The 14743-nt window shown below is 27.3% G+C and overlaps 1 protein-coding gene across 2 annotated transcripts; it reads left to right on the top strand.

Moving 5' to 3' along the window:
- The first annotated feature begins 8917 nt into the window (after positions 1-8917).
- On the top strand, positions 8918-14281 carry LOC106767658 (mannosyl-oligosaccharide 1,2-alpha-mannosidase MNS1). 2 transcript variants are annotated; one of them, XM_014652596.2, is made up of 15 exons: positions 8918-9291; positions 9635-9682; positions 9792-9986; positions 10366-10478; positions 10668-10733; positions 10873-11044; positions 11466-11555; positions 11680-11804; positions 12062-12127; positions 12439-12547; positions 12628-12726; positions 13062-13142; positions 13215-13385; positions 13710-13895; positions 14055-14281. In XM_014652596.2, the coding sequence occupies exons 1-15, from the start codon at positions 9127-9129 to the stop codon at positions 14067-14069; spliced, it is 1701 nt and encodes a 566-aa protein (XP_014508082.2). In that variant the 5' UTR covers positions 8918-9126; the 3' UTR covers positions 14070-14281. The 2 variants fall into 2 exon arrangements, with proteins under 2 accessions (XP_014508082.2, XP_014508081.2); XM_014652595.2 differs by having other exon boundaries at positions 13710-14281.
- Positions 14282-14743: the final 462 nt, after the last annotated feature.

Consider the following 14743-nt stretch of genomic DNA (forward strand, 5'->3'; position numbering starts at 1 on the left):
TTTCTAATTTATATGAGATTGAGTTTATTTTAATAAAATTTATTTTTTATTGAGCACCTCAAATTAAAAACGTTAAAAATATACTAAAAACACATTTCTTTATATAATAACAAATATCGTAACTCAAAAAAAATGTGCCTATCACAATTGGTGTCATGATCTATTTGAATAACTCGTAGTTCTTTACCAGTTTAATTCGACGAACTTTTATATGATATTTCTGAAATAATAAGAAAAATAAATAAATAATGTTCTATATATATGAGATCGTTTATATAATTTCTCTTATATGATTTATCTAAATTTTCAATCTTTCGTTTATCAAAAAATATGATTTTAGTTTATCTTTGTTGTTGTTTTAGAAGTGCTCTAGCTCATCTTAATGGACATATAAACTTATATCCACAATACTCTCGTATAACAATGACAAATGTTTATCAGTCATTGTGATAAAAGAGCACACGATTTTTTCTTTTTTTCTTCTATGTATTTATTTATTTTCCTTAAACCAGTAACAAAAGTAGATTTTGCTTGGATTCCTTGTTAAAAATTGATAATAGTGTATTTTGTCAACGCTTCTGTTTCTGTACCGTTGACATTCTTTTTAACAAAAATCATTTCTCTGCATTAATTTCTCTGTTTACAAATAGCAGCGTAACCATGAAATCAAGTGAAATGAAAATAAATATTAAGAAAATAATCTTTATGTTATTTATTTATTTTGGTATTGTTTTAGTTGCACACTTTAAATGCTGTTATCTAATCATATGAGTAAATTCTAGGAAGGTTCTAGTGGATGCTCCTATTTTGTACTAAGTAAAACTATGTTTCTGCACTGAACACTGTCGTAGTTTGTGAACGTCGCAGCGATAGATTTCAACCTCGTAAGTAGACAGTGGCAGATCCAGAATATTTTTTTGTTCGGAGACACAATAAATAATAATTTACTATAGTTTTACTAAAATTAAATATCCAGATATTTTACAAAACATATATAATTACTTCTTAAAAAAACATGATATCATGACAATGCTTATATTTATGTTATAATTTTCCTATTATAAACATTTTTATACTTTGAAAATATTCTACAATTTTTTTTCTGGTCAATACTATAAAAATATATTTTTCTATGTATATAACTAAACAATCATTTAACTATTCATCTCACATGTGATTATACATTTTATTTCTAAAAAAAATCTTTACTGAAAAATTGTTGCTAATTTAAAATAGATACTCTTGATCTAAAATATTTTCGTTCAAGAAAAAAAAATGTATTAATGTAGAAGAAAACCATTTTTCAAAAAGAAATACTATTGAAAAACATGTAAGTTTAAGACTTACATTAAATTAAAATAAAAAGTTATAAGAAGGAATATATATAAAGTTTTAGATTAAATGTAATATTATTTTTATGTGAATTGATTTCACGTCTCATTGATATCATTTGTCTTTTGAGACATAAACTCATCATAAACATCTTTTTAAGTGTTGTAATTATCATAACTAAAACCAAAACTAATTTTTCAACATTATATAATATGCATTTTAGTTTATACCAACATTTTTAACAAAGATAAACAATTCCATTAAACTTTAAAAAAAAATTAATGGGACACGTATAAGACAGTGACTAATATATATTGTTAACGAGACATGTGAAACACTATTATTAATATAGTCATATTTGTTATTTAAATAAAATTAAGAGTAAATTTTTGTTTGTGTGTATGTAATAGAACTTTTTATAACTTTTTCAAACCATTGTTTATCAATTTATCTTTCACTTGTACTGTATGTGAAATAAAAATACGTATAAATATAAGGTTTATACAATAAATAATAAAGATATAAAATTTAACTACTATTCAATTTCACTTTATTAGATATGTGATCCATATATGGAAGAAGCGAATAGTTATTGTAACAATCTTATTATACTATAAATAATTAATATGATTTTGGTAAAAATTAAAATTAGTTTATTTTCAAAATTTTAATTTAATTTAATCTTTCAACTTTAAAATGTATAGATTTATTTATTTTAACAAATTTTTTGTTCAAATTTATTTAATATTTCAAAAACATATTATTAATAACATTAAAATTATTTATGTTGAACACATTTTCATTTTAAAGTTAAATAAGAAACATCAGTCGATAAATAAACTTAATCAAATAAATTTGATTAAAAATGGATCCACTTTTTTTCCTATTCAAAAGTCAATCTTTTGTTTCTATATTTTTACATCAACAATTCTTTACAAAAAAAAATATCAAGAGAACTTTTTTACTTTTCAAAATATATATAAACATTGATTTATCAAAAATATTAAAAAATATATTTAGAATTGTCAAATATGACTAAAAATTAATAATTCATAATTAAAGAATTTTTCTCTTTTAAAATTTTATGCAAGAGTTATCAGTATTTATCAAATTTATTTTTATCTAACAAAGTAATATTGAATCAAATGAGAAAAACAATTTGAATTATTTATCATTTAACAACTAAAAAACATATTTAAAACGATAAATAAGCTTAATAAAATATATTGATTAAAACAATTAAATCTACAAATTTTTAAACAAAAAAAACTAGATTACTTTACAATTACAGAAAAAAAAAATTAATTCTAATTTTCATTAAAAAAATAAAAAAATAGAAACATATTTATCCATAATATAAAACGTCTATTGAAAACTTTAATTAGATGTAGATACTGTTATTTTTTTATTTATGTCTTAAAATTAAAAAATTGTATAAAATAATATGATAAAAGTACTATCAGGACAAATAACTTACTAACGTCTGCCAATATTACAAACTGCTTTAAATCAGTTATTATCTATATGACGATCACTTTTTCTTAAAAAGTATACATGCTTTCTTAATATTCATATAATAAAATTATTATTTATTATTTGTTTATTTTTATTTAATTTAATTGTTAATTTAAGCGACATTATTATTATTTTTTATTCTTATTATTCACGTGTGTTGAAAATGAAAACAACATAATTAAATTCGTAGTCTTTCATAAATTTATATTTTTTTAATTAAATTACTATAGAGAATTTATAATTTATTAAGTGATTTAAATATTTATATATTTTTTAATTGAATTCTTACTATCAACTGAAGTTTGATTTTACAATCTCAAGCATACAGACTTGAAAAAGTATGTCTAGATTGTTACTTTGTGTTTTTTTTTTAATATTTAATTTGAAAAATGAAACTATGTGACACTTTCTTACAAAGATAATTAGGATTTTAACTATTTGTTGTCATTAAGTTTGTGACATTGTTCTTTGAAACTATAAAATTAAACTGTTAACTTTGCTCTTCTTTTTTTTTTTTCTATCTAGAAACATGTTAATTGATGATAAAATTAATGAAATTGAATTAAAAAAATATAAAACTTTTAGACACTCAATAAAAAACTTTTATAAATATCTAAATTAAAAAAATACTCAAAATTTAATTAGTTTTAAAGATGCATAATGTGTCTTTTTTTTATTAATAGTAATATAATATTAATATTTATTAATTATTTGTTAGTTTGTATATTGTTCTTATTGACTTTCTTGAAACGAAGATGGTGAGATTTTTGTACAAGTTGTCTTCTCAAATGCAGAGTCTAAGACAGTGATGGGTGACAATGGAAAAAAATTACTTGATTCTTCAACATTTAAATTATTAACAATTATTAAATATAAAAAAAATTTAAATAAAAGAATTGATAACTAACTTTAATATATATTTATAAGCTTTTAACTCCCATAAATAAATCCTAAACAGTAAAAAGGCATAGTTTCTTTTACAGTACCCAAATCTGTTAGTTTAATACTCATCTGATTGATAATCATACACGAATATCAACTATTTACATTAATTATTTATATATATTTCGTTTATTATATTCTATTACGACCATATCTCCAAGTTTCTATATATTATATTTAGTCATACACAATAGAGATTTTGCATAACCATGGTCAAATCAAGCTCTTCAACCTATTGCGGCGCTAACCATGGTCAAACCGTTTATATTTTTATTTTAACTCTGAAATTCAATTAAATTTTAGCTTAATAGTTTCTTTTTTTTAATGTGTGTGAGGTTTACTTAATGTAATTTATTTTTTTAATCTAGTCTTTATTTTAAAAATGTATTAAAACAGTGTTAATTCTATTTAAAGTCGAGAATGCATTAGTGACTTTTTTTTTTAAAGTTTTTTTTTTTCCTTTTTCTTTTCCATTTCTCTACTGTTTTCCGGAGAACAAAAGTTCCTTTCAAACCCCACGTGTGAAAACAGTCTTTCAAGAATATTTCAACATGTTATTTTCTTTCTAAAAGGTTTTAACACCATTTTAACAAAATATCACGTTGAATTATTTTAAATAAAATAAAAACTACACTAAAAATACAAAAAAAAAAATTTGTTTATTAAATTCCATAAACATAGTATAAAAAAATTATTAAATATTTTTATTTATATTTGGAAATCTCTGGTCTACCTTCCTATGTACATTATTAGAGATAAATATATCAAAGAAATAATTTATTTTAAAACAATCAATAATATGTTTGAAAAATATTTTTTCATTAAATGTTTGAAAGGAGTTTCTTATCATATATATAGATTCATATCTAAGTTCTATATATTTCTGAGCTTATGAGCCCTCCTACATTCATAATATTTTAGGATGATATTCAAATATCACGCCATCATGGCATTATCAATATGTCACAGAAATAATGTTTGACATTATCTGACATTAAAAGCAAAAAGTTATATATTTAATAATATGGTTGTGAAGAAAATGTTAACAGCAAAAGTAATAATGATTATTGAATATAGTTAGTGATAAAAATAGAAGAGGAGATGAAAGTGTAATATAATATTTGTCTAAGAAATACGGGATTAAGAAAAATAATGACAAAATTTTGAAATTCTCTGTCTAAATATAAATTGAAATTTGATTCCCACGAAGTCTATGGTATGAGTCTATATATGAGTGTCACGTTTGGTGGCATTGACTTTATTGACAAATAATTGAAACGGTTGGCTTTATTACCACCGGCCACCTGTGCTTCAATCACTCTCAACAAAACTATAAGCTGCCTGACGAGTTTAGTAATGCTATAACATTATTTCAAAACTAATCACAAAACAAATTTCATTTAAATAATAAATACATTTTCATGAATTCAGTTTCTATATATTTTTTTTAATATTATTTCTATAAAATACATTGATATTTAAAAAATAAAAAAATTAATATATATTTGTATATCTTAAATAATGACAAACACAAAAAACAATCCAAATTCGACTTCCCTTTCACATGACATGATTTCTACGTTCACATTCCAGGCTTGTGTGTCAAATTTATGATCCTTATCTGTCCGAACACAACAATAATTTTTCTCTATAAAACAAAAAAGATATGGTAAAGAAAAAACAAATTAATAATGATTGTTACCGTACTTTTATGAATAAAGATGCAAAATCATGACATTTTTATAGGTCTAATCAAATAAAATTTGTATCTTACAACCCCAGTCAAATAAATTACAAAAGAAAGAGGGAAATGCTATTGAATTCAAATCTATAGGAAGAAAAATAAAAATATATCTTTACAGTTTGATCAATGTCAAATGTGCAATCGATGAAGAATCAAATCAACTTCAAATTTAATTTGGATTTTATCTTTTTATTTTTATTTAATATACAAACTTTTTTCTTCCACCCTATACATTATAATAGAAACACAACATAACTTCATAAGAGTAAATATAAACATATTATATGAATCATGAGATTAATCTACAAGTGTATTGTATCTCTGAAGGAAACATGAACCGTCTAATTAAGAATTTCCCATTTGCGAAGCATGCGCGCTGCAACACGCTTTACTCACACTCACATTTTTCGTTGACTTACAACTCTGTCTGCGTCTCCATCGTTCCGGAAAACACGTCCAATCGTTCCTCTTTACCACTTCAAACTATAATGTGCAAGTGACGCGTAAAATCACGCTTAGGTTTACGCGCAATCCTTTTGCCTAATTTCTATCATTATTCTTTCTACTTTCTATTTCTTCCATACCTCTCATTATCTTATCATTTATCTTTACTTTTAATATATAAACAATTCGGTATGATTTTGTTACAACATTTCTTTAGTATCACTTCTCGTTATTAGAACACTTCAGTGTAAAATGGACTACTAAATATGCATACTTATATTTTCATACCCATCTTTTTTTCATAATAAAAATAAAATAATAGTTTTTAAGATGATTGAATGGGAGTATCAACATAATATACTCCTTAAAAGAACCCTTAAATATTATTATCATTCTTTATCAACCACCCAAATTCTACATTAGTGATATTGAAATCCATAGTAACTGGCCAGTTCAATGGACTTCCTAAGTAAATGGGCTTTTTATATTGGTGCAGGATCACCTATTTTTGGAACCAAATAATGGGACAAGTCCACTGTCAGACTAATAACATGTTGATCCTCTCGTATTATAGATCTAAGGGTTAAATATGTTTTTAGTCCCTGTATTTTGGAACGATTTTGGTTTTAGTTTCTCTTTCAAACTAAGGTACAATTTAGTCATTCAATTTTAGAAAACTCTTGGTTTTAATCTTTTTTACCAAATTTTTTTAACTTTATTTGTTGTTTCAAACGCGTTTCTCAGTTAACATTGAAGCAAAAATGTGTCAAATAGTGTAAACAATCCAAATCCTATAATGAAACGTGCTTGAAACAGCAAATAAAGTTAAAAAAATTGGTAAAAAGGACTAGAACCAGAGTTTTCTAAAGTTAAAGGACTAAATTGTACCTTAGTTTGAAAGAGGAACTAAAACCAAAATCGCTCCAAAGTATAGAGACTAAAAACACATTTAACCCTAGATCTAAAATATAATTTATATATTAAAAATATTTATCTGTTTTGAATTATATTGTAAAAAATTTATATACTTAAAAATATTTATCCACAAATAATTTAATTATTCAAATAAATATTAGTTTAGTCCAATGTAGAAGTAGAACTGTATATTATTTTAAATTTTAAGTGATAAAAATATTGTTATTAATGAATTTAACTTGTTATGTTATTTTAAGTCCTATTAAATCATATTATCTCTAAAACGATGCAAATATGATTTCAAATTCTTATAGTTTTGTTTTTAATACTAAGGTTTAAACCTCTTTTTGGTCCCTAAGTTATGAGCGAATGTTCAGTTTAGTCTCCCGCTTTTAAAAATGTAAACCTTTGATTCCTAAGTTATAAAAAATTGTATCAAATGAGTCCTTTTTTTATGTTCATGGTCAAAGTACAAAGAACAATCTAAAGTGTTGTTATTATTAAGAAACAAATCAGACCAATCTAAAGATGTAGCAGTTGTTACCAAAAACAGTATTTCAAGTAAAAAGGACTCATTTGATACATTTTTTACAACTTAGGGACCAAAGATTTACATTTTAAAAAACGGGGACCAAAGATTTAACTGAAGATCCACTTATAACTTAGGGACCAAAAAACCTAATATTAATTTAGTTCTTAAAATTGTAATAATTTAATTTAATTATTTATTTATATTTTCTATAAATATATTTTTCTGGAACTGTAAAAAAATAATCACGAAGGCAATTTTATATGTGAATATTCATATTCCCAGTAAATAAAGTTTTTATATAAAAATATGAATATTTATACTATTAAAAAGAAGAAATAAAACAGGAATAAAATTTAAAACTTGTGATTCTAAAAATATATACATGATTATAATTTATTAAATGGAATTATAAATATTTAAAAAAAAAAACATTGAATATTGACCAACGCAAGAACTTAACTAAGTTCAAGTAGAAGATGTATAATATTTAGTGTTGTCAAAACGAGTTAGGTGGTCTAATCTGACCTGGTCCATCACGGGTTAGTCACTTAATGAGTCAATTTAATTTGGTTTATTTATTAGCTAGTTCAAAAAATTTGAACCAGGTCCGACCCATCATAGGTTGGTAGATTAAATGGTTTGATTCACTAGTTTATTTTATTACAAGTTTTTTTAAATAAAAAAATTATAATTTTTTTGTAATTTAAATCTAAATAAATTTTAGTCTAAAATGATATTAAACTTCAAAACAACTTAAAATAAATAAAAAGTAACATACAACTCAAATGTAATCCAAAAAGAAACTTAAAAAGTGAATAAATAAGTTTATAATATTGATAATTTTTGTGTCAATTATCCATTTATAAGATTATAGTCTAGAATGAATAAACCTATAATATTTTGTATTACTTATCTATTTATAAGATTAGAGTCTATAATGAATAAATCTATAATATTTTGTTCTCATAACAATTTCTTTATCCCCAATCTATAGTATAGTAAAAAGAGTGTTAACTAATAATACTGAAACCCAAAGTAATAAATAATTAAATTAAACTAGATGAGTTGGTGACTCACCACGAGTTCAACTCGAATGAGCCAAGTTTTACGAGTTCAACTCGAATGAGCCAAGTTTTAAGTAAATCGAGTTAAAAACTAATCCATATTATATTTTTTCAAATCTAATTTTACTCAAATACAATTCAAACCTATAGTAAACTGGATGGGCCACTAACAACACTAATAATATTAAAGTACAATGTAGGATTAAAATGATATGTTTTGAGTATAAAAAGGGAAAGCTATATATAAAGAAGATGACATAAGTTTTCTAAGTAATTAAATTGTCTAAGAAAATAAAATAAAAAGGTAAATATGGGTGAAATAATTCAAAAGATACAAAAGCATTTAAAAATTGAAATAAAAAAATGAATTAAGTGAAGGTTGAGAATGATGAAGATAAAGAGAGATGTAAAAGAGAGGGGATGGGTTCTATAAAAAAAAAAAAAAAAGGAAAAGTCCTCCGACATTTACTGCGTCCTATTTTTACGTTGAGGTTACAACTTAAGCATGCATTTGCATCATCACCCATTACAAATAATATCTTTTTTATCATTCTTTCTCTTCCAATAACACTATTAATACATCATCTCTTTCTCCCACTCATTTTTTTCTTCTGGGTTCATTCAACATTCTCAAACAAATGGGTAAAAAGTCTTCTTATTCATCTTCCTCCATCTCTGCATGGAGGTATTTGCAACCTCGTTATTACATCAAGAGACCTAAACGACTTGCAATGGTCCTTATCGTCTGCGTTTCACTTACATGGCTACTCTATGACCGCAAATCACTCAGCACTGGACAGCAGGTTCTTTCATTGTCTTTTCTCATCTTCTCCTAAATTAACCAAGAAATTTCCATTTTCATTATAAATCTTACAAGAGTTTTTCTTTTTTTCTTTTTTATTGCATTAGTTGTTGTCTTGTAAAACAAATAAGTTATGATGTTAAAAGGGATGGAAGGGGTGCCATCTTGCTTTCTATTCTGGTCTCATCTCATCCCTTGTTAGTGTTTTTGATTTGAATAGTCTATTTGATCATGGTTAATAATGTGTTGATTTAAGTATTTTAATCTTGGTTATGTAATCTTTTGAAAGTTTGGTTCTTTGAAATATTCTTTAAGTTGTTTTCTTTGTCTTTGTCTGGTACTAGGATGACATTTTGAAATTGAAAGAAGAGGTTACACGCTTGCAGAATTCAGTAAGATGTGCAGACTTTTGTTACCTACAGGGTTCTTTGTTATACTTTCAAAATTTTGTTTTTGTGCCTTCGTGGTAATTGAGTTGGTTTGAGTTATTTGAAATTGCAGATAGAAGATATAAAGGGCCACATGAAAGACTCGGCAGAAAGTATTCAGAATGAGGATGAAGTCAATAAATTCGCTAAGGATATTTATGTTGACGAAGATCCTATTAGCAAACAACGAAGAGATAAAATAAAAGATGCCATGCTTCATGCTTGGACATCTTATGAAACGTATGCGTGGGGAAAGGATGAACTTAAGGTTTTTCATAATATTTTCTTAACCTTTTGCTTAATACACTAAGTGTTATATGTTTGTTGCTTGAGGAGGAGGCAGCCCTTTTGGATAAGCCATTGAACCTTGAAAAATAGATATTTCTTTGACATAATAAGAAATGACACTTCATTCAAATTTTGATCAACGAAGGGATACGTGAAGTTTTACGTTGCAGGACAGAATAATATATGCAAATTCTTTCTACAACTGAAATTTACCAATTATACACATTAGGAGAAGCAATAAAAAAGTGTGTCTGCATGTTCCTTTCTAAATCCATTTATGTTTTATGCTATAATAGCATACAGATTAGAATAGTCAAATTAAAACTATGCAACTAATTAGTTTGTTATTCCTTGCACAGCCACAATCAATGAATGGTGTTGACAGTTTTGGCGGTCTAGGGGCAACTATAGTAGATTCACTTGACACATTATTTGTGATGGGTCTTGATGATCAATTTAATAGAGCTAGAGAGTGAGTTGTATTTAATTTTTAGTACATTTGATTTTGCAATCCACTGTGTCTGCTTGAAAATGTTTGTCCTCTTTCTTTTCTACTTTTGCTACAGTTGAATTTGAAAAAAATAAAAGAAGAAGAGAAAGGATCGTTTTTGTAGTAAAGAATCGAACACATTATAAGCATCTAACGAGATAAATAATGCAGGTGGGTTGCTGAATCATTGTCTTTCGACAAGAACATTGAAGTTAGTGTGTTCGAGACAACCATAAGGTTGAATTAGAAGGTTCAATCTTAGTTTTGTTGAAATGTTAATTTCCTCCCCCACCTAACAGTTGTTGTAGCTTTGTAAATTGCAACAGTTTTTCTTTGTAATTCATTTTTGTCTCATTTATCTATCATTTTGGTTTAGAGTGATGGGTGGCCTTCTTAGTGCTTATGATCTCTCTGGTGACAAAGTTTTCCTAGAGAAGGCCAGAGAAATTGCAGATAAGTTGTTGCCTGCATGGAATACACCTTCAGGAATCCCCTATAATAGACTTAACTTGGCATTTGGAAATACAAATAACCCTGGATGGGCGCGGGTATGTTTTGTCATCACTATGTTACTTCATGTATTTGTCTAGAGTTAATGTCATAATACAGAATCGCAGCTTTCTATCAAAATCATTTCTAATCACTGATAATATTCTGTTACTAGAGATTTATAACATGATAACTTGAGTTTTGTTTTTTTCAATTGTTGTTCAACTTGAATATTTGGATCATGTTCACCTCCAACATCACTGACTGATAAGAGATCCTTTGATTGCTTGATGATCATATCAATGTTTTTTTTTGGTCTTGAGAATTTTCTGTTCTTCTATAGAACTCTCATTCTTCGTTTGGTAATACAACATATCATATGGTGTGTTGTCTTGCAAAATTTAGTGGCATCTCATTGTTACATATTGTGATTTATTGTAGATTGTTTTATGTTCTTGATTGGTCGTTCTTTATTACTAGGGAAACAGTATTCTTGCGGATTCTGGTTCCGAACAACTCGAATTCATTGCTCTCTCTCAAAGGACAAAAGACCCCAAGTACCAAGAAAAGGTAACATTTTACTACTTTTCCTTCACCATTACTAAACATTTTTTATCAGTGGAATTCAAACCCACAACATTACTAAAAATTACTAAGCATATTGATTTCAAGAATGTCATAATAATAATTTCAGGCAGAAAAGGTCATCAAGGGGCTTCATAAAAGTTTTCCGGACGATGGGTTACTTCCTATATATCTTAATCCACTTACTGGAACTCAAACAGGTGGATCAGTTACATTTGGTGCCATGGGTGACAGGTAAATTTTCTAACATCATTATTGCATTATGATCTTGTAATTGTTGGCCACTTAAGTCTTAAAGTGAAATTCAATTCCAATTTTGTGTAAGTTTCTGCTAAACTCTTGATATAGATAATAATATGATAAAAATGACATTATTCATGTGCTATGTTTTTTGGGAACATGGAACAAACATGCTTAACCTTCAGTGGGTTATAGACTGCTTGACCTTTTTCTATAATCTTTTTGTTCACATGCTTAATAATATGTTGCAGCTTTTATGAGTACCTACTCAAGGCCTGGATACAAGGAAATAAAACTGAAGCTGTAGCATTTTACAGGTAATGAGCTTTCAAAGTGTTGATTTTTCATTGGAAAAAAAGATTTTATTACCCCTGTAAAATACTATGTACCTAACTATCGCATCTTTCAAAGTATACCTAACTCTAGTTCACCATGTACATATTTTGTTGCCATAAACTTTTGGAAGAAGCCAAAGTATCATGGAATACCTTTCATCCATAATGCATATTCTACAAAAACACATTTAGCAAACTCTTTTCAACACCACTTTAATATGAAAGTTCAAACTTTTGAGCTAAGAGACACATGTAGAACCATATCTTAAATGTGTGAGCTAATGGTGGATCAGGGAAATGTGGGAGAAATCAATGATAGGTCTTCAAAGCATGATTAAAAAGTCAACACCTTCGTCTTTTACATACATATCCGAGAAGCTTGGAAATGCAGTCTTTGATAAGGTGTTATTTGAAAAAGAAATTTATTTTAGTCTTGGCTGAGTATGACATTAAAAGAATATTTGACATGGTCTCCTTTTCAGATGGACGAGTTAGCTTGTTTTGTTCCTGGAATGTTGGCTTTGGGATCTTCAACCTCTGGCCCTGGAGAAGCTGAAAAATATCTGTCACTTGCTGAGGAGGTGACCCTGTTTTTTTCTTCCTATTAAAAGCTTAAGCTATTAAATTCATGTGCTGCTGATTGTTCCGAAAATCAACATCACACTTTTTCTTGCCTCTTCCCTTGGAATTGGAAACATTATTCAGAACATAATGAAGAACCATGTTGCATTTGTATTTTCTTTTTCAACCTAAATAATACATCCAAGGTTTCAGTTTTGACGGAATTTTAAATTTTTTTTCCCAAAGGAATAACTTTTATTGTGATGATAATTACTAATTTATGCTTAAAATATAGGTTTGAGCTTCCATTTTTCTTTCAAACTTACGATGAATTCCGATTCTTCTTGTTGCGCAGCTTGTATGGACTTGTTACAACTTTTACCAATCAACACCAACTAAATTGGCAGGAGAGAACTATTACTTTCGCGATGGAGAGGTTTGAACCTTAAATTCTAACATTGTTTGTGAAATTCCTAAGATGTTTTGTTCTAAGATTATGAAACTGTAGGATATGAGTGTTGGTACCACGTGGAATATCCAAAGGCCTGAAACAATTGAGTCATTATTCTACCTCTGGCGTTTCACTGGAAACAAAACATACCAGGAATGGGGTTGGAATATTTTCCAAGCATTTGAAAACAATACTCGGATCGAAACAGGATATGTTGGACTCAAAGATGTAAGAAATTCATAACTCTTCAATATTTCTCCTACATGATTTACTCTCACGCTTGGAAAAATTGTGCATACGTCTGTTAACTGTTCTCACTTTGTTGTTATTTAGTTTGACATATATAGTTGTCATGATAATCAATCTCCAAGCAAAATTTGGTGGTGTGAAATAATCATAAGTTATGCATGTTGTATGAAAACTTGATCATACTCATACTTTTTTCCTTAATTTAGTTCAATGCATACAATTTATAAAGCAAATGAGTAGATAGAAGCATTTAGCTGTTATATGCATGGTGCACTGCTAAACAAACTGTGACTAAATGCTTAGGTGACTACTGGGAAGAAAGATAATATGATGCAGAGCTACTTCCTTTCAGAAACACTAAAGTATCTTTATCTGTTGTTTTCGCCTTCGTCAGTCATTTCCCTGGATGAATGGGTGTTCAACACGGAGGCTCATCCTTTAAGAATTGTGACTAGAATTGCTAATGAAGAGATTGGTCACGCAAAAGAGGTATTTCCACGTCATTTGCATGGTAGAAAAGAAGGTCGATTTGAATATAAGTAGCTAAGAGTTGTTGCTTTGAGATTATTGTAAACATATCCTGAACCATAGTTCCTAACGTACTTTCAAGTTAGATCCATCTTTACATGAGAATGTTTCATCATCCAGATTAACGATAGCTAGCACAAGGGTCTCCTTCTCTTGCCTGTCTATGGTGGACGATATTTGGAAGCTTTGTTTATGGTGTAATTAGTAGGATAAATGTGGGTGTAAATTCTTAGGTAGAAACAGAGATCGCTCTACTTTATATTGGACTTCTTTTTCGCATAGTTGTAAATGCAAAGTATTAGTTGCAACTATGAGATGTAAGGCATCCATGTTTGAAAACTCATACTTCTTTGCTCTTCTAATCCAAAATTTACTCATATTAATGATTTAGAGAGGAAATTTAATTGAGTGACACTAAATATAAGAAAAGGATAACTTACACCAGATCCAATTTTTTTTAATGCATTGCCAATGTTAATTAACACTTAGAACTTGATTAAGCGAATGTTAATTAAACATTAATTAAACATCCATTCTGAAAGATCATTTATTGACTTAAACATCGAATTTATTGTATTATCAAGAATTAACTCTAATTATCAAAAAATTATTTATTAACTTAAACATCGAAATACTTTTCGTAAGTAACTCCACCACATTATGTAAAGGAATAAGGGAGTGGAAACTTGGATTGGAAGGCAGCTTGGAGATTGTTTGGAATTTAGTATGCATGACAGTTAACCTCGATCCTTGTTCGTGTGATTTATCAAGTCTTCTGATAGATATTACAGGCTTCTTGGTTGATTTGT

Source organism: Vigna radiata, chromosome 7, assembly GCF_000741045.1.
Source record: "Vigna radiata var. radiata cultivar VC1973A chromosome 7, Vradiata_ver6, whole genome shotgun sequence".
NCBI classification, from domain to species: Eukaryota; Viridiplantae; Streptophyta; class Magnoliopsida; order Fabales; family Fabaceae; genus Vigna; species Vigna radiata.